Raw genomic sequence first — 20,774 nt, 5'->3', positions numbered from 1 at the left:
TAGGTAACTTGACCCAGGTTCATGTCTGGTTAATGGAAGAGCTGAGATTCAAACCCAGGCATTTGGGGTCCAGGTCATGGTATCCACTACATTGCACTGGTAGCAATCACATACTCTTCAGGCGATTATTACCTGGTTAAGAAGAGGTAGATCACTCTTTATAGAGAATTATTAAGCTTTATTTTATTTTATTTTATTAGAATTATTAAGCTTTTTGACGTTTGTTGTAACTTAGGGTAAGCACTTTATTACATAGAACCCACACTGTAGTTTTGCTTACAAAATAAAAATAAGTAAGATATTAATATAGAAATGTTTAATACTTTTAAACATATTGGAAGTATCAATAATAATAACCATTACTAGTCTGATTTTTCTTTTATTTCAAAGCAGATTTCAAAACTTTTGAAATGGCAAAGTTAAATTTGATGGCAGGAAATTATAGTCAGATTCATATATGGACAGGTTGGTCCATTTTCATATTAGTCTGATACTTGTCACGTTATTTTTCTTATCTAATACTTCCAGAAAGTCATTTTTAGAAGAAAACTGTTGCTTAGATTCCTTCCTTCCTTCTTTCCTTCCTTCCTTCCTTCCTTCCTTCCTTTCTTCCTTCCTTCCTTCCTTCCTTCCTTCCTTCCTTCCTTCCTTCCTTCCTTCCTTCCTTCCTTCCTTCCTTCTTTCCTTCTTCTGTTAAGTCAAAAAACAGTAAAATATTGACAATTTCATATGGTTACTTCTCACAGAAGAGAACATTTTATATGTCCTGCCGATAGGTGTAATTTTCACCTTTGCTGTATGTTAAATTGTACTTTGAAGAAAATTATCAATATTAGTGAAACTTAATATCTGTATTGCTAACTTAACTTTTGGCTAAAATGTTATTTTTTTTCAGCCAAAATAAACATTTTGGATAATTCAAGAAGCAAAAGTAAAAATGTCTTTATTCATCAGTGAAATCCAGACAGACTAACAGAAATGGTAGTGTGAGGTTATAAATTATTTTGAGTTGTTTTCTCAAGAAAAATTAAAGTAGAAATAAAAAATAGAAATTAAAATAAGTCAAGGCTTATAAAGAACGTTTCTGATATGGGACCAAAGTTTGCTTATCAATTATGTCATTAATGTATTTTGGATAATGGGCAGCCACTGTAATTATTTTAGCACATAAGACTAATGTAGGGTCATTAGAAAAATCAAATTATTAACTTTATAATTGTCAAAATAGATTCAAAAATTGTCTAGTCTGTCCTCCTCTGGTGTTAATGTAAATGCAGTCCTAATGGTCCACAGTTGTGCATTGTAAATCTAATATATTTTATAGGGGTGATTCTGTAGGTGCCCCTGTCAGCTATTCTGAGTGAGCACAGAGATGAAATTTTACCGAATATAACCCTATTCTTTTGATTTAAATAGGCCTTGCATTTTTTGGGGGATAGGGGTGGGGTTGCATTCTGAACAGTGAAAACTAATCTGAATTATTTTAGTTTACTTCCATTTAAAATGATGCCTAATGTAGATTAGTTTCAGTCTACCTCTAACCTTGCATGTTGAATTTTTGTTTGAATGGACTTTGAAATAATAAGTATAAATGTTTGTGTTTATGAAAAGGCACACTTTTCTCCAAAGGTAAGGTCTGCTATATAAATTGTATTTTGGGCTCATCAGTAATAACAACTGTTTTTTCCTCTTTTGTTTCCCGGGTTTGTTTGTTTGTTTGTTTGTTGTACCTCCTTTACAATTCCTAAGTATTAAAAATTAGATTTATCTAATGCACTTATTTTAAATTAGAGGCCCGGTGCACCAGTAGGGTCCCTTGGCCTGGCTATGGGATCGGGCCAAAACCGGCTCTCCGACATCCCCCGAGGGGTCCTGGTTTGTGAGAGGGTGCAGGCCAGGCCAAGGGACCCACCAGTGCATGATCGGGGCCGGGGAGGGATGCGGGAGGTTGGCCAGCCAGGGAGGGACCATGGGGAGCTCCAAGGCATGTCTGGCCTGTCTTGCTCAATCTTGATTTACTGGACCCTAGCACCAAGCTAACCTACCAGTCGGAGTGTCTGCCTCCTGGTGGTCAATGCACATCATAGCAAGCGGTTGAGCGGCCTTAGCATATCATTAGCATATTATGGTTTGATTGGTTGAACGGACGAGGACACTTAGCATATTAGGCTTTTATTATATAGGATAAACTTAAGTAAATGGTCACTTATTTTCCCAGCATATTTGAAAGAATGGGTAGTATTACATTTAGATAGGAAGATAAGTGTAACTTATTTGTGCTTTATAACTTGTTAAGAATATAGTTGTGAGGTTCCAATTTCCTATCTCCATTGTAAAATGTTTGTTGTAATTTTCTCTGATAGAGAATTACTTGCCTGTATTTCTCAGCTTTCAAGCCTATTTCAGTTTATAAGAACAGGAGAAAAAAGAATGCTTTCTATAGCAGATATTTGAATGTATCAGATAGTATGAGACTTTTTAAAGAAAATGGTAGTGTGAAATTATACATTATTTTCCTTTTTATTTTTCTTAACCTGAGCTGCCCTGGCCGTCATGAATATTTTTCTTTTACTTTTTTTTGTTTTTTGTTTTTGTTTTTACATTTTTTTCTTAGTTATTTTTCCACTTAAAACATCACTCAACATATTTTTGGATCTTGAAAGATCTTTTGTATTTATGGCTTCAACTTTTTTACTAGACTTAATTTCAGTACTCCTTATTAAAATATACTATTGCAATAAAACTAAGACACTTCACCAGTACAATATTGAAGAAGAATAATTATTTTCTGAGGAATGGTAATTATGTTTGTTAACATTCTAAGCAAATTTGGCAATGTGGTGACTTGGTTGGAGGCTCAGCACCCTCAATGACACTGACAACCTTATCCCAGAACTCTCTAAATCAGTAACACTTTTGGAATAACCTCAGGAGAACAATTTCCTTTCTCACAAAAATTAAAGCCAAGGATTCCTATTAATTATCAAGCACCTTTTGTGCACAATAAAGGGTTAAGAATTAGGCTGTTGATGGCAAAAGAGTTAATTCTTTCTTTAAAAAGGCATTCAAAACTACTAAAAGAGAAACCATAACAGCACATTCTCTGCTATGGAGGACATTCTCCAATCAACTCTCCAGTAAAGAATGGACTCAGGAATGAAATAATGCCAGTTCCTAGATGCACCTTTAGACCTGTAGAGCAAAGCTTTCACTTTTCGTATTTGTGTAAACTTTTATTTGTACCCTTTTAAAAATTTTCATGTGATATCTGGATCAATAAAATGGAAATGACTTTTGAAAATGACCTTATATTGACCTTATAGCTTATATTGTTTTATAAAATAATATTACATGATTTTAGTAGAGTAACTGATCATTTTTCTCATTTTTTTTTTTAGGGTGAAAATCCTATATATAAGAGTGCTGTGACAACTGTTGTCAATCCGAAGTATGAGGGAAAATGAGCACTACCTATACCAATTTTACAACATTGAATGCAAAATAGTGAATTTCATAGTCACAGAGGAAGATAGCTTTAGGAAACTGTCTCCATGGGTTTTACTTGTGTAGGTTTTGAAAATGTATAATATGTATAATTAAAAAATGTTTTTTGTTATTTTGAAAATAATATTATAATCAATGCCAGGGACTGACATAATACTTGAGACAGGATGGTTATCCTTGTCAGCTAAGGTCACTTCGTGCCTTTTTTACCTTTTCTTCCTGGACTATTGAAATCAAGCTCTTGTTTTATTAAGTGATATTTCTAGAATGACTGAAAGGACAGTAGTTAAAGTAGTGAGTATGCTGAGAGTTTCTTTTAATCAAGTATTCAAACTGATTTTTAGCTTTATAGATATGTCAAGTTTTCAGTTATAAAAAAAAAAAATCCAAAGTAATCGTCTTACTAGCTAGCTTAGAAATTGTTTTAAATTTATTTTGCTGTTTTCCTATTGGACATGATTGATGACATATCTGAAAGATGAATGAATATATTAGGAGTTAGTTGTGTAAAATAGTTTTGAAATATTTGATATGCAAAGGCCATGGGAAAATGTCAGTTAAGAAGGGAAAAACAGCTTGAAAAGCTGTGTGCCATTTTAAGAATTACTTAATTCTTGAAACTTTTCATGCCTTCTCTATAAATTCAAGCCTTGGATAAAAGTATTGGAAAATTTTCTGCAAAAAGTTCTTAATTTATCATTATTTACCTAAAGGCCTTAAATTACATAGTATTTTTTGAATTGGCAACTTTTGGGTTATGTTATTTTGTTTAAAGCCTGGTGCTTTTTATCACCACTTCTAATCATTTAACGTATTTACAATTTTGAGGTAAGACGTTTTTTAATTAGTACTTTAATTAGTAGCTGTAAATTTGCCTTTTTAATGAACAGGTGAAGTTGTACTGTGGCTTAAGCAACAGCTATCACTGTGCCAGGCATGCTTTCAGTTAGTGCTGTATAACAGGCCACTGTACATTTACTCCTCACTGTTTGAGTTGCCCATTTGGTTTCATACTGGTGACATTCTTATTTTAAGTGCCTTTTAATTTTAACAGTTCACTTTTTACAATGCTGTTTACTGAAGTTATTTATTAAATAAAAATGCATAAAATAACTAATTGGGTATTTTCACTCTATATTGATATATTTTGTTACTTTGTTTGCATGTGTTAAGACGGTTTTTAGGTTAAAAAGGTTGGTGTAAAAGATTTCTGGTTGATGGATATTTTACTTAAAAAGCTAAAACAGCCTTGGCCAGGTGGCTCAGTTGGTTGGAGTGTCATCCCATACATCAAAATGTTGTGGGTTCAATTCATGGTCAGGGCACATATCTAGGTTGCCGGTTTGATTCCTGGTTGAGGCACATATGGGAGGCATACCCTCACATCAATGTTTCCCTCTCTCACCCTTTCTCTCTCTAAAAATCAACAAAAACATATCTTCGGGTGAGATTTAAAAAACAAAAGAGCTAAAACATAGTTCTTAAAAAAAAAAAAGGAAAGGAAAGATGTGCTAGAGACAAAAGTTTTACCAGAGAATCAAATCCTCCTTGATCATGGAAGTGGAGTCTTATAATATTTTTAGAAAAAATTTTCTAAGATTCACACAAGAGAATGAATAGGTTTTATTGGCATGGAATTACATTTCTTGGGTTATGATTTCTCATGGTCCTTCAACCAGTCCTGAAAAAGGTGCTGCTGGGGTTCCAGCAGAGCCAAAAGGAACCCGAAAGTGTCACTTTCATGTTGGAGCTTGGTTGAGTACATTCAGTCCAGATTCTGTCCATTGTGTGGGTCACACATGGCTGTGAGCCACGAGCCACATGGGAGAATGCTGGGGAGTGTGCCCCTACAACAGGAGTCACAAGGAGCACAGGCAAACAGGAGAGGCAAGAGCCAAGAGAGCCAGAAGCAAATTCCCTTTGTTCAGAAGTTTAATATTCAGGTTTTATATTTAACCTGCAGTGGTTATGCCTATTCTGGCCAATTACCTGTTCCCAAGTGTGATTGATGGGAAAGCACCTTTCTCCATCACTTAGAACTTACTGGGCATGTGTCCAAGCTGCCTTTGTCCAGGACCTTCTCCAGTGATCAGTGGGGAACAGACTTGGAGAGTGTGAAATTACCAAAGCTGTATAAATGGCATGCTTATATTATCTAGTCTTCCCTTTAATCCTTTCCTGTTAAATAATCCTATCTAATAAAAGAGAAACATGGTAATTGGCGTATGACCGCTACCCTTCCCATTGACTAATCAGCGAGATATGCAAATTAACTGCCAGCCAAGATGGTGGCCGGCAGCCAGGCAGCTTGAAGCTAACATGAGGCTTGCTTGCTTCAGTGACGGAAGACTCCAACGTTCCCTGCCTGCCGCTGCCGGCCTCTGAGCTTGCAGTTTGAAACATTGTTACAAATATAGAAGCTAAACAAAACCCCAGAAACCTGCTTTCAGCCAGCTGGGATCTCAGAGCTGGAGTTGAAACAGTGTTTCAATTATAGAACCCAAACAAACGAGATACCTGCTTTCAGCAGCAGAGGCCTCAGAGCTGGAGCCAGAGCTAAAGCTGGCCCAGAATAAAAAAAGAAAGAAAGAAAGGAGCGGTTGGGAGCTTCAGTCACCCGCAAGCCTGAAAACAGCCTTTAGCCCCTCACCCAGACTGGCCAGGCACCCCAGAGAGGACCCCCACCCTGAAGGGTGTGTGACCAGCTGAAAACAGCCATCCCTTCACCCAGGCTGGCCAGGCACCCCAGTGGGGACCCCCACAGTGATCCAGGACACCCTTCAGGGCAAACCAGCCGGCCCCCACCCGTGCACCAGGCCTCTATCCTATATAGTAAAAGGGTAATATGCCTCCCAGCACCAGGATCAGCAGAGCCGCGAGGCCTCCAGGCACTGGGATCAGCGTGACGGGGCAGCTCCCAAACCCCCTGATCGCCCTACAGCTCTGTGAGTGACAGGGGGTGGGGCCACAACCTCCCTATCTGCCCTGGTCTGTTCATGACAGGGGAAGCCGCCCCAACCCCCTGATCAGCCCTGCTCTGTGCCTGATATGGGGGAGCTCCCCAACCCCCTAATCACCCTGCGGCTCTGTGTGTAACAGGGTGCTGCGCCTCAACCCTCCCCCCCCCCCCCCCACGGGCCCTGCTCTGTGTGTGATGGGGTAAAGCCATAACCTCACCATCGGCCCTGCCCTGAGTGTGACAGTGGCGGCGCCCAACCCCCAGATTGGCCCTGCTCTGTGTGTGACGGGGCGGTGCCCCAACTCCCCTATTGGCCCTGCTCTGTGCGTGACAGAGGGGAGCTCCCCAACCCCCTGATCAACCCTGCTCTGTGCATGACAGGGGGGAGCTCCCCAACCCCCCGATGTGCCCTGCTCTGTGCGTGACAGGGGGCAGCGCCCCAACCCCCTGATGGGCCCTGCTCTGTGCGTGACAGGGGGCAGCCCCCCAACCCCCTGATCCATCCTGCTCTGTGCGTGACAGGGGGTGGCATCGCAACCTCCCCATCAACCCTGCCTTGATTGTGACGGGGCAGTGCCCCAACCCCCCAATCGGCCCTACCCTGAGCGTGACTGAGGGTGGCATCGCAACCTCCTGATCCGCCCTGCTCTGTGCATGACAGGGCGGCGCCGCAACTCCCCAATCGGCCCTGCTCTGAGCCTGACCAGGGGCTGCACCTAGGGATTGGGCCTGCCCTCTGCCACCCGGGAGCAGGCCTAAGCCAGCAGGTTGTTATCTCCTGAGGGGTCCCAGACTTCGAGAGGGCACAGGCTGGGCTGAGGGACCCCTCCCTCTCCCCCCGAGTGCACAAATTTTTGTGCACCAGGCTTCTAGTTAGATTATTATAACTACCAATAATTAATATGGAAAAATAGATTTTAAGACTATCTTTGAGCCCTCTAAATAATATTGGATAAATCTTCATCTCCCTCTTCTCTTCTCCCACCTACAGTATACCAGGACAGCGGTTGCAAACCTTTTAGACCTCACAGACCACCAGTTGGCGACCGCTGCTCCAAAGGTTTTCTTAAACCAGTGGTCACCAACCTTTCAGACTTCATGAACCACCAGTGGTCCACGGACCACCAGTTGGCAACCACTGTACTAGAAGATATGTTTGATTAGATATAACCTATGAAGTGATCATCCAGATAGATCTAGTACCCATCTGATACCATATATAGTTATTACAATACTAGAGGCCCAGTGCATGAAATTTGTGCACTGAGTTGGGAGGATTCCTCAGCCTGTCCTGCCCCTTCTCAGTCTGGGAGCCCTCTGGGGATGGCCTACTGAGGGCTTAGTCTGCAGTCTGGCCTGCCTCTGCCGGAAGCGACTGGCTGATCAGGGAAAGGCACCACCCCCATCACTCCCTTGCTGCTGCTGCTGCCTCTGGCCTCCCTCGGCAGGAGGCGATCCAGTGATCATGGGAAGACGATGCCCCCATCACACCTCTTCTGCTGCCACCGCCAGCCGCCAGGCTGCCTAAGTGTTGGCCTTTGCAGCCAATGCGGCTTGCCTGAGCCTCACCCGGCCCTCATTGCTTGAGCCTCGGGCCCTCGTAGCGGTAGCAGCCATCTGTGGCTTGCCTCAGCCCCGGACCAGCCCTGGGCAATTGGTTTGTCTGAGCCCCAAGCCGGCCCTATGCAATCCGCAGCAATCGGCCGCGAGCTTCCCCATGCTTAACTAATCCGGTGCACTCATCGTTGATGGACAGACCACGTCTTCCAGGGTTCTCCTGACTGCAGGGGAGGCTGCAGGGCTCCCTCCGGCCCTGGGTCACTGGGTCCGGCTGGTAGAGGAAATTCCCTACACTGGTTGCCTGGACACCTGGAGGCCTCCAGATTCCCAACCCTGACCCGATGGGCATTGAGGGGCGATGGAGGTGGCCTGGGAGTTTGAGGAGCTGCAATAAGGAGCTGCCTTTCTCAGGACCCCTGACCTGCCAAGGTGAGGTGTGGCCAGGCCGGGAGCTCTTAGCTCACCTGCTTTCGCTGCTGGGCTTTCCCTTGCTCACCTACCTTCACTGCTGAGCTTTCCCTTGCTCACCTGCCTTTGCTGCTGTGGGGAGTACAGGCTGCCCTCCGCCAGACCCTGCCACCCCTGTCCCTGATGCTGCAGGTCTCCGCCCACCTGCCCCGGCTGTGCGTGCAGCCTGCTGATGGGTCATTATGTGACAGCATCCTGACCAATTTGCATATTACCCTATTATTAGATAGATTATTGACTACTAGAGGCCTATTGTGCGAATTTGTGCACAGGTGGGGTCCCTAGGCCTGGCCGGTGATCAGGACCAATCAGGGCTGTCTCTCCCAGTACCAATCAGTGCCGATGGGGGCCGGCTGGTTGGGGAGGGACTGTGGGAGGTTGGCCAGGCGGTGGGAGGGCTCCAGGGCATGTCCAGCCCTCTTGCCCAGTCCTGATCAGCCGGACCCCAGTGGCAAGCTAACCTACTGCCCTCTGATGGTCAGTGCACGTCATAGCAACTGGTCAAGCGGTCAACCAAATGGTCAACTGTTCTGTCAGACACTTAGCATATTATGCTTTTATTATATAGTATACTGCCTATGCTGTATTTTACAACTCCATAACTATTCTGTAACTACCAAGTTGTACTTAATCCCTTCCTTTTCAACCATCTCTCCAACCCCCCTCCCAATTGACAACCTTTAAAAATGTTCTCTGTCTGTATGAGTCTGATTCTGTTTCTGTTCTGTTTATTCATTTTTTTTTTAGGTTCCACATAAAAGTGAAATCATATGTTTTATTTTACTGAGCACAATACCCTCTAGATTCATCCATGTGGTTGCAGATGATAAGATTTCATTCTCTTTTATGGTTCAATCATGTTCTATTGTATATATTCATAATTTCTTCTTTATCCATTCATCTATTGATGGGCACTTAGGTTTCTCCCATATCTTGGCTATTGTAAATAATGCTGCAATGATCATATGGATACATATGTCTTTTCTATTCAGTGTTTTGTTTTCTGGGGGGAATAAATGCCCAGAAGTGGAATTGCTGGGTCCTTCTATGTTTCTGGTTATAGCCTTTATTTTAAAGTCTGTTTTATCAGGTGTAAGTATGACTACCCCAGCATTTTTTTTACCATTTTCATAAAATATCTTTTCCATTCCTTTACTGTCATGTGTCTTTTGATCTGAAGTAAGTCTCTTATTGACCACATATTTTAGGATCTTGTTATCCATTCAACCATCGTATGTCTTTTGATTGGAGCATTTAATCCATTTGCATTTAAAGTAATTGTTAATAGGTATTTATTGCCATTTTCATATTTTTTGTCATTTTTTTCTCTTAAAGAAGGCTAACATTGCTTGTAATACTGGTTTGGTAGTGATTTACTGTGCTAGTTTTTTCTTGTTGGGGAGTTCTTTATCTCTCCTTTGATTGTAAATGATAGCTTTGCTAGGTAGAATAATCTTGGCTATTCAGCCTTACTTTTCATCATTTTGAATATTTCATACCATCCCTTCTGGCCAGAAAAGGTTCTATTGAGGAATCAGCTGATAGTCTTATAGGAGTTCCCTTGTAGGTAACTTTTTTTCTCTTGTGGCTTTTAAGAGTCTCTTTTTGTCTTTATTTAACCTTTGCCATTTTAATTATGAAGTTTCTTGGTGTGGACTTCTTTGGGTTCATCTTCTTTGGATCTCTCTGTGCTTCTTGGACTTGTATGTTTATTTCCTTCACCAGGTTAGGGATGTTTTCTGTCATTATTTTTTCAAAGAAGTTTTCAATTTTTTGCTCTCTTTTCCTTCCAGCAACCCCCTAATACATATGTTGTTACATTTGAAGTTGTCCCAGAGGTTCCTTATAACATCTTCATTTTTTAGATTCTGTTTTCTTTTTGTTGTTCTGATGGACTGTTTTCATTGATATGATCCTCTGCTTCTATATTCTTCATTTCATTTTTGGTTCTTTTTTGTTTTATTTCTTCATTTATATTTCCTATCTCTATTGAAGTTTTCACTAAGTTCCTTTACCCTTCCTCTAAGTTCATTGAGCACCCTTATTAGCAGTGTTTGGAATTCTGTCTCTAGTAGATTGCTTGTCTCCATTTTCTTCAGTTCTTTAGCTGGATCTTTCTGTTCTTTTATTTGGGTCATGTTTCTTTGTATCCTCATTATGACTGTTTCCCTGTTTGTTTCTATGTATTAGGTACAGCTGTTATATTTCCCAGTCTTGGTAGAGTGGCCTTGTGAAGCACATGTCTTGTAGGGCCCACTGGCGCAGCTTTCCAGGTCAGCTGGATGCTTCAGGTGCTCTGTGCCATTCCTCCCCTCCGCTTCCTCCCCCTCCCCCCACCCCCACACACATACACACAACCCTTGACCCCTCATCCTCAGGCTGTGTACACACAGCCTGTATCCTGGTGTAGTTGAGCCTTGATTGCTGTTGGCACGTCAAGGGAGAAATTTACCTCCAGGCCAATCGGCTGTGATGACTGGCCATGATGACTGGCCATGATGACCACTGTGGAGGATCAGTTGTTCAGAGGCCAACCCAACAGAACAGGACTTACTTCAGTGGAGCTCAGGTTCTTGCTGAATACATTGAGTGTGTCTCTTGTGGAAGTGATTGGGTGGTGATTTGTTGTGGTCTGAAGTTGTCTACCGGGTGTGCTGCCTCTGGTGCCTCCCTCAAGTTGTAGGCCAAAGTCAGCTATCACATGTGCTCTGCCTGGGACCACAAAGCAATTTGAAGATGGCTGCTACTTGAATTGGGCTTGGAGGTGCCCTGTATAGGCCAACCTGTGAGCCAAGGCTGGCTGCTGCTAGTGCCTGGCCTAGTGCCACTTAGCAAGAAGAACAGGGTACGCTGAGACCTGATGCTGCTTGTGTGGGATATTGTAGGAAAGTCTGTAGCATTAGCCAAGACAGGACACTTGTATGAAAAAGCCACTGGAAAGGGCTTGGTTAGGCCCACAAGTTGGTGGGGAGGGATCTCAGGGAATCACCAGGGTAGACAGTGTTAAGTTGATGGAGACTCCCATAAAGCTCCTGCTGGTGGCTCTGTGGGAAGGCCTGAGCAAGGAAACAATGGCTTGTGCCAGCACTTCTGTCTGGGAGAAAACTGCCCCTCCAGCACTTGCTTTGAAGTCACACAATTTACTTTCTCCCTGTATGTCCCTGGCTCCTTTCAAATTGCTGCCCCAGCACTGGAACTCATTGGAGCTCAGGCCCAGTGAGTCCCTGTAAGTCCTTGCATGTGCCCTTCAAGAGGAACTGCCTGGAATTCCAGCAGCCCTCCATCTCACTCAGCCACAATCCCCACTGGTTTTTACAGCCAGAAGTTATGGTGACCTCTTCCTGCCCCCAGGAATTCTTTCATCTGACAATTATGTATTTTTATTTGTTTTTAAGTTCCATGACAAATATTATCTTATTAATTTTGTACTCCATTTTATTTTCTACTACCCACAATCCCACTTAGCTCAACTCATTGCCTTAATACCTTAGGAATGATCAATAGAATAGAATTACATATTTCTGCTCCAGAAGTTTCTTTACAATGAGATATTTTTAAAAAAACTGTTATGAAAACAGTCCGTTTTCTATTTATACGTGACTTTATTTCCTGACATGACTGAAATATAATGAATTCTTAGATTTTATATTATAATTTATCAATAGATTTTTCTGACTGTAGAAACTGAATTTATTTCTCATAGTGACTGTAAGAGCATTGACATTTGAATAATTTTAGGTTTTAAACTGGCAATTTCAAAATCCAGTTTAAGAAATTGATAATTAGCTTTGATTGAAGACATATAAGAACTTTCCTAAAAAATGTTTATTTTCCTAGCAACAGTGTACTTTTACCTCCAATGAAATGCTGTCCAAAATATGAGCCCTTAAAATGATAATTATAAATGTTTTTCCTTCAAACTCTATATTATGAATATTTATAAACTGTAAGGTATTGAGAGTTTTCAATGCCAGTGGAGTGGGTGGATCTTTCTCACAACTCTTCTCAGAATCAAACTGGAAATAAAACTAAATTGGGGAACATTCACCCTAAATTACCAACTGAAGACTAGCTGAAAAAGATACCTTTAAATAAGGAATGGCAGAAACCACCTCGAGACATCCAGAGTACAGGATTTTTGTTTGCCCACTCACCCTGTAGTTTGGCAGAGGGAGGACCATGCAGACTCGAGTTGTCTGAGGAGAGTCGGGTAGGAGGTACTGGGGAGAGACATAGGAATGCAACTTCCAAGATACCTGTGCTCAGTCAACATTCCCTCCCCCTGATAACACAGCAGCCATTTTTCCTGAGAGTCACAAGCCACTCCCAGTAGCAGCAGTCTACGGAAAGGCAATTAGCCCACCCTCTGGGATACAGCTTGCCTCACCTTCTAGAATCTTGCTCACCTTACTCTGCATCTCAATCCCTTGCTGAGGCAGTGGCAACACAGGCCAGCCTAAAGGTCTGGGCAAATTTGGGGCATCAGTGACTAACTTTGGGGCAAGGCCATTCCTCCCATTTTCTTGGGGATGTAACTGGCACTTCCCCCTCACAGGAGAGCTGATAGAAACTCCCAACTTCTGGCAGACCACACCAGCCTCCCTACAAGGTCAAGGAAATATTCCAGGACAGACTCGGATGTGTAGCTTGGGGATGGGGAAACATAGCAACCATCTTCCCTGAAGTCTGAATAACATCTACCCTTCACAGGCGATCCAGAGGTCCCATCTTCCCAATTCTGCCAAAAGCCTTTTCAGGAACAGCATTTTCAGTGACTAAGTTTGACAGCTGGCTAGCAGGTGGAGGTTGGCAGAGGCAGATCCCAAGGTGCCTTGTGGGTCATTTGCTGACTCACCCCTGGGCTCTGGGCCGCTATAAAGCCAGTGTTGGAGCACAGCTTGGCCCCTCTGCATAGCCATGCCCAGTGGAGGCAGCCATGATCTAGATCACTTGAAGCTTCAAGAGGTTGCCGAGAGCCAAATGTGGACAGCTTATGAAAGTGGCTAGCATCAAAGTACCTCCCAGAAGGTCCAGAATCGGCACACAAACAGTTTCAGACAACATAAGAACCAGATACTAAGGGAGATCCCAGCAAGCACAAAACTCTGCAAAAATGAACTATACTTTTTTTTTAACCACTGTATTCTTTATTTTTTCTTTCTTATAACTTTGTTATTCTTTTATATTGTTCTCTTTCCTTTTCTGACTCTGTTTTTATCTTTCTCTTTCATTTTCTTATTTTTCCTTTTTATAATTTTTTCTTCTTCCTACCATTTTTCTTTTCTTATTTTTTCCTCTTTTTTCCTTTCATATTATTTTTTTCTTTCTCTTTCCACTCCTCATCATTTTTTATTATTCTTGTTCTCTTTCCTAATATTTTTTCTTTAGTGGTTATTGTTTGATCCTTTTATTTGATTTTGTTTTGTTTCTTGTTACATTTTGTTTTGTCCCGTCAGCACCTGTACAATAGCTCACATGATGTGTTTGGGGTTAAGCCTCATAGTCAGCCAGACTGAGGAGAGATCTTGCCCACAAATGGGACAAAAGCAATCAAAACCTAGTTACATTAGGGAGCCTGAGTTACCCACACAAGGGACATTCCTAGAGCATAGAGCTCAGAATATCAAGGAAATTTCACCACTCTGTCCCACAGGATACTTATAATCCAAGGACACCACACAAGGACTGGGAGCCATACAAGTTCTATTTAATACATAGAAACAAACAGAGACAACTAAAGTATACAAAGAAACACCAAATGAAAGAAAAAGATCTAAATGAAATGGAGGCATGCAGTTTATCAGACATAGAGTTCAATGTAGTGGTTATAAGACTGCCCAAGGAACTTAGAACCCCCTGCAACTTAATATGAACTAGAACCGTGGTCGGCAAACTGTGGCTTGTGAGCCACATGCGCTCTTTGGCCCCTTGAGTGTGGCTCTTCCACAAAATACCAACTTCTGCACATGGGCCACGAAGTTTCAATCGCACTGTACGTGCACGCCCACACGTGGTATTTTGTGGAAGAGCCACACTCAAGGGGCCAAAGAGCCACATGTGGCTCGCGAGCCACAGTTTGCTGACCACTGAACTAGAAGAAACTTAGTGAGAATTACACTAGTATGATAAAGGACATACCATGTATAAGAGCCAGTCACAAATGAAGAATACTTGACAGCAAGAATACACTGGCAGGAATTAAAAGTAGGCTAGTTGAAACAAGATAGAATCAGTACTGTGGTAGACACAACAGAAAAAACACCCAATCAAAGCAACAAAAAGAATATTAAAAAATGGATAGTTGAAAGGCAACTTTGGGACAACATGAAACAACAATATCTGCATCATAGAGGTAACAGATTGAAAAGAAATTGAGCAAGAGATAAAAAAAAAAATGTGTTTGAAGAAATGAGAGATTTCCAGAACCTGGTGAAGAAAAATGTGACACAAGTTCAGGAAACACAGAGACTACAAATCAAGATGAACCCAAAGAAATGCACATCAAAATACATAGACATTAAAATGGTAAAGTTTAGGGATTGGAAAAATGGCAACCGGCAGGAAGGTAGGGAGGGAGAGAGTGTGAGAGCACAAGGAAATGATAGAGGAGTGTGTGGGCATGTGTGGTGTGTGTGTGTATGAGCTAGGGATAGTTCAATTCTGCAGGTGTTCTAAGGGGCTGCTAAACCAGGCAGTTTTACACGGCAGAGCCTCACTCCCTGCGAAAACACTCCTGGGCGGCCAGCACGGGCACAGCGACCACGCCATCTTGGGAAACAGAGCTGCTTGAGACTAGAATCCTGGCCTCAGCACCACCCAGTCTGATCTCAGACACATACCAGGACCCTGCAGCCACTGGGGACAGAGACCTGTGACCACAGCTACAGACCTGCGGACACCAAAAGTCCAGAAATCCCGACGGCAGATCTGTGACTAACAGAGCCCATCCCCCTCCCCACAGGCTCGTGCGCAGCTGCTGGGAGCCGGTCCATCCTTGCTGTTTCAAGGGACCTGGCATATATGGCATACAGTTCTTAATATGTTTGCTCACCTTCTTGGCGATGTGTTTTAACCAAGGTCACCTCTCCGAGAAAGGTTGAATCCCCAGGTAGGGATTTTCCCCTGAAGTTAGGGAGGGAATAAAACCTCTTAACTCAGTGCCAGGCGGGTAATTAATCACTTTAACTACGAACAATCATGCTTAAGCTACATAATCTTTACTCCCTGGAATGGAGATAAGAAACGCCCTAACCTTTGTAATAGAGATTGATAGGATTGAATCAACTGGTATAAATACAGATGTAACAAGACAGAAAGAGACAGAACTTAGAACACAGACTTAGAAGAGAGAACCTACAGACAGAACCTACACAGAACCTACAGGCAGAAGAACTTCGCTGGAGAGAACATGGCAAAAGATCCTGGACTGAACCTGACTACAGAAATATGGCAAGAGAACCTGACTAGAACCTGGTGACCGAACCTGGCTGGAGATCTCAGACAGAACCTGGCTGGAGAACCTAGCGAGGGAACATGGCTACAGAACCTGGCTGGAGAACCTGGAGACCCGAAGCAGAACCTCTCTGGAGATCCAGACCAGAATTTGGCTGGAGATCCTGGCTGGAGATCCTGGCTAGGCTGCTGATCAACTGAACGCTGTCTCCGTGTCGTTCCTTCTTCGCCAACTCCGTCCACACCTTTGGGGACCCCTGGACCCGCTGGGGTTGGACCCCGGCACGCAGCACCATAGTAACTGATAGACCCGCCCCTTGCCTGGGCTTCAGTGCTACTACAGGAACTTTAGCCTGGAAGTGCGTGAGCTCCTTGGAACTGGTCCCACGTAGTGCCGGCTTCAGGAGTCCTGGGCCGGGAGCAAACGCATGAACACCAGGAATATGACCCGCGTAGCACAGGCCCAGGGACCCCGATTCTCTGGACAGGAGGCAGTACCAAGCACCAGTGACTTGACTGTGTTTCTTATCACCTGCACCTGAGATCCCTGATTCCCTGTACATTCATACTAAGAGCCAGTGACTCCAATTCTTGGTGCATGGGCACACAGGGACCCTGATTCTCAATGCGAGGTCACACGAAGCAACAGAGACTCTGATACTGGATTCTTGGGGAACTCTGATTCCTAGCGCACGCTAGGGGGCGCTGATTTTCAACACACTCCAGGGGGATCTCTGTTTCAGCATGCTGCAGGCAGGGTCCCTGATTCTAAGGGCGTGCACGAGGCCACATTGAGCGCTGGCAAAACTGACTCTGAGCGAGCCTGGTTCCCACCAAACCACAACAACAACACATCTTAGTGTCAGAGCTCTTCAGTGACACAAAGGTGGTGTGAGGCTCCCACTGCACACGGCCCAGGCCCATGCAACTCGACGTTTGAACCATCGGGAGATAATCAGAATGAAGAAACAACACAACACCCAGAGGAAAGACAATGAGGAGTCTCCTAGAAAGGAAATTAATGAAATTGAAGCATGCAACATGACAGAAAAAAAATTCAGAATAATGGTTGTACAATTCATTCACTGGATGGATGAGAAAATCAACAACCTATGCAAGAATCAGGAAGGAATGAAAAGTGATATAGCAGAGAACCAAGATGTCGGCATAGGTAAACAACAGAGATTGCTGCCTTGCACAACCACTTCAAAAATACAACTAAAAGATGGAACAGACATCACCCAGAACCACAGGAAGGCTGGCTGAGGGGAAATTCTACAACTAGAAGGAAAGAGAAAAGCATACCGAAACTCAGAGGAGGCGCAGTGCGGAAGTAAAATACTAAGGTGTGGAGGTCCGTGCAGAGCAGGCTGGCGGCTGAGGGCATGGTTGTCGTTTTCAATCGGGAGGGAGTCTCAGGCTCTGAGCTCCAGATCCAGGAGAGTCTCTAGGGACCCAGACTCAAATGGGAGAAGTGGGACTGTCTGGCATCGGTCAGAACTCGAGGGCAGCTTTCTCTCCGAGGTTTGCAGCTGTTGCTGGGACTCTGAGAGGCAGAGCCCCTGGGGACGGGACTGAGAGCAGCCATAACTGCTAGCTCCCCCTGCCCTGTTGATCCCGTGGGACCCGCCCCGCCCAAGCCCTGCACAGAGACATTTGCTGGATAGCCTCAGGCAAAGGCTATATTAGCACCTCCCTAGAGGACAGCAGTTTTCCCACTGCAGACACAGCTGATTCTCACAGCCACTTGTCCTGGAGGTCAAATCCCCCCCCAGAAAACTGATATAGCTACAATCAAAAGCACCATGGAAAGCTTCAACAGCAGACTAGAAGAAGTAGAGGACCGAATTAGTGAGTTAGAAGATAAGGCAGAGAAACAAGCTCAATCTGAACAGCAACTGGAGAAAAAAAATTAAAAAGCAGGAGGAGAACCTAAGGGTGCTTTGGGACAACATGAAACGAAGTAACATATGCATAATAGGGCTGTAAGAGGGACAAGAAGAGCAGCATGGATTAGAAAATCTATTTAAAGAAATAATGACAGAAAACTTCCCAGATATGGTGGAGAAAAAAGTTACACAAGTACAGAGAGTCCCAAGCAAGATGAACCCCAAAAGACCCACACCAAGACATGTCATAATAATGATGGCAAATGTACAAGACAAAGAGAGAATCATAAAGGCTGCAAAAGAGAAACAGAGAGTTACCTACAAAGGATCCCCCATCAGATTATCAAATGATTTCTCAACAGAAACACATCAAGCTAGAAAGGAATGGAAGGAGGTATACAAAGTGTTGCAAAGCAAAGGACTGAATCCAAGAATACTCTATCCAGCAAGACTATCAATCAAAATTGAAGGGGAAATCAGGAGCTTTGCAGACAAAAAAAGACTAAGGGAGTTTATCACTACCAAGCCAGCAATGCAAGAAATGCTAAAAGGAATGCTGTAAAAAGAAGAAATATAAAGGTAAGAAAGAACACAGGCATGAAAATAGAAATGACTCCAAACAAGTACCTTTCAATAATAACTTTAAATGTAAACAGACTAAATGCTCCAATCAAAAGACATCAAGTGGCTGAATGGATAAAAAGACATGACCCATATATATGTTGTCTACAAGAGACCCACCTCAGAAAAAGGGACTCACACAGACTGAAAGTGAAGGGATGGAAAAATATCTTTCAGGCAAATGGAAAAAAAAAAGTTGGGGTAGAAATACTTATATCTGACAAAATAGACCTCAAAGTGAAGGCCATAACAAGAGATAAGGAAGGCCACTTATAATATTAAAGGGATCGATACAACAAGAGGATATAACCCTTATGCACCCAATGCAGGAGCACCTAAATACATAAAAAACCTCCTGGAAAATAACAAAGGAGAGATCAACAACAACAAAATCATAGTAGGGGACTTAAACACACCACTGACATCACTGGATAAATCCTCTAGACCAGGGGTGGGCAAACTTTTTGACTTGAGGGCCACAATGGGTTCTTAAACTAGACCGGAGGGCTGGAACAAAAGCATGGATGGAGTGTTTGTGTGAACTAATATAAATTCAAAGTAAACTTCATTACATAAAAGGGTACTGTCTTTTATTTCAATAGTTTTATTCATTTCAAATGGGCCGGATCTGGCCTGCGGGCCGTAGTTTGCCCATGGCTGCTCTAGACAAAAAATCAGCAAAGAAACAGCAATCCTAAATGACTCACTAGATCAGATGGACTTAATTGACATCTTCAGAACATTTCACCCCAAAGCCACAGGTTTTCTCAAGTGCACATGGGACATTTTCAAAAATAGACCACATATTGAGTCACAAGCAAAGTCTCCCCAAATACAAGAAGATTGAAATCATACCAAGCATCTTCTAAGATCACAAGGGCATAATATTAGAAATAAACCACCATAAAAACAATCCAAAAAACTCAAACACTTGGAAGCTGAATAGCATGATTGGGTTACCTGTGAGATCAAAGAAGAAATTAAACACACCCTGGAAACTAATGACAATAACAGTACAACAACCCAAAATCTAAGGGACACAATGAAAGCAGTCCTGAGAGAGAAGTTTTTAGCACTACAGGCCTACCTCAAAAAAAAGAAAAAAAAAGTCAGTAAATCATTTAACTCTACAACTCAAAGAATTAGAAAGAGAACAACAAAAAAGCCCAGAGTGAGCAGAAGAAAGGAGATAATAAAGATCAGAGCAGAAATAAGTGACATAGAGACCAAAAAAAAAACCAAAACAATACAAAAGATCAATGAAAGCAAGAGCTGGTTCTTTGAAAGGATAAACAAGATTGATGAGCCTCTAGCCAGGCTCACCAAGAAGCAAAGAGAGAGGACTCAAATAAACAAAATCAGAAATGAAAGAGGTGAAATAACAACAGACCCCTCAGAAATTCAAAGAATTTTTAAAAAATACTATGAACAACTCTACTCTAACAAACTAGACAACCTGGAGGAAATGGACATATTCCTAGAAAAATACAATCTTCCAAAATTCAATCAAGAGGATTCTAAAAATCTCAACAGGCCAATAACAATGGAAGAAATTGAAGCAGTCATCAAAATGCCCCAGCAAACAAAAACCCGGGGCCAGATGGCTTCACAGGGGAGTTTTACCAAACATTAAAGGAAGAACTAAAACATATCCTCCTCAGACTATTCCAAAATATTCAAGAAGAAGGAACACTTCCCAGCTCATTCTATGAAGCCAGCATCACCCTAATACCAAAACCAGATAGAGACAACACAATGAAAGAGAATTATAGGCCAATATCCCTCATGAACATAGACGCCAAAATACTCACCAAATTCTAGCAAATCGGATTCAGCAATACATCAGAAAGATCATACACTATGACCAAGTAGGATTCATCCCAGGGATGCAAGGATGGTACAATATCCGCAAATCAATAAACGTGATTCATCACATAAACAAATTGAGAGATAAAAACCACATAGTCATATCAATTGATGCAGAAAAAGCTTTCGACAAAATTCAACACCCTTTCTTGATAAAAACTCTCAGCAAGGTAGGAATAGAATGATCATACCTCAACATAATAAAAGCCATATACAGTAAACCCACAGCCAACATCATAATCAATGGGCAAAAACTAAAACCATTTCCCTTGAGAACAGGAACAAGACAGGGATGCCCCCTCTCACCACTCCTGTTCAACATAGTACTGGAAGTACTAGCCATTATGATCAGACAAGAAGAAGAAATAAAAGGCATCCACATTGGAAAAGAAGAAGCAAAACTGTCTTTATTTGCAGATGACATGATACTGTACATAGAAAACCCTAAAGACTCC

General features: G+C 42.6%; 1 protein-coding gene and 1 long non-coding RNA gene across 4 annotated transcripts in view; one reads left to right on the top strand and one right to left on the bottom strand.

Annotated features, from left to right (window-relative positions):
• The window catches only part of ITGB1 (integrin subunit beta 1), a 61,010-nt gene extending 56,389 nt beyond the window's left edge, over positions 1 to 4,621 (top strand). For all 3 annotated transcript variants that reach the window (XM_059712780.1, XM_059712762.1, XM_059712770.1), the window contains one exon: positions 3,399 to 4,621. In XM_059712780.1, the coding sequence (XP_059568763.1) occupies positions 3,399 to 3,464 (66 nt within the window). In that variant the 3' untranslated portion in view covers positions 3,465 to 4,621. The remainder of the gene's footprint in view (positions 1 to 3,398) is intronic.
• Positions 1 to 20,774, bottom strand: part of LOC132211217 (uncharacterized) — a 1,824,365-nt gene that overhangs the window by 1,757,203 nt on the left and 46,388 nt on the right. The gene's annotated exons all lie outside the window — the stretch shown is intronic.

This window comes from Myotis daubentonii, chromosome 1 (genome assembly GCF_963259705.1).
Source record: "Myotis daubentonii chromosome 1, mMyoDau2.1, whole genome shotgun sequence".
NCBI lineage: Eukaryota > Metazoa > Chordata > Mammalia > Chiroptera > Vespertilionidae > Myotis > Myotis daubentonii.
Note: the sequence above shows the minus strand (reverse complement) of the source record. Positions and strands in the feature narration are given on the sequence as shown.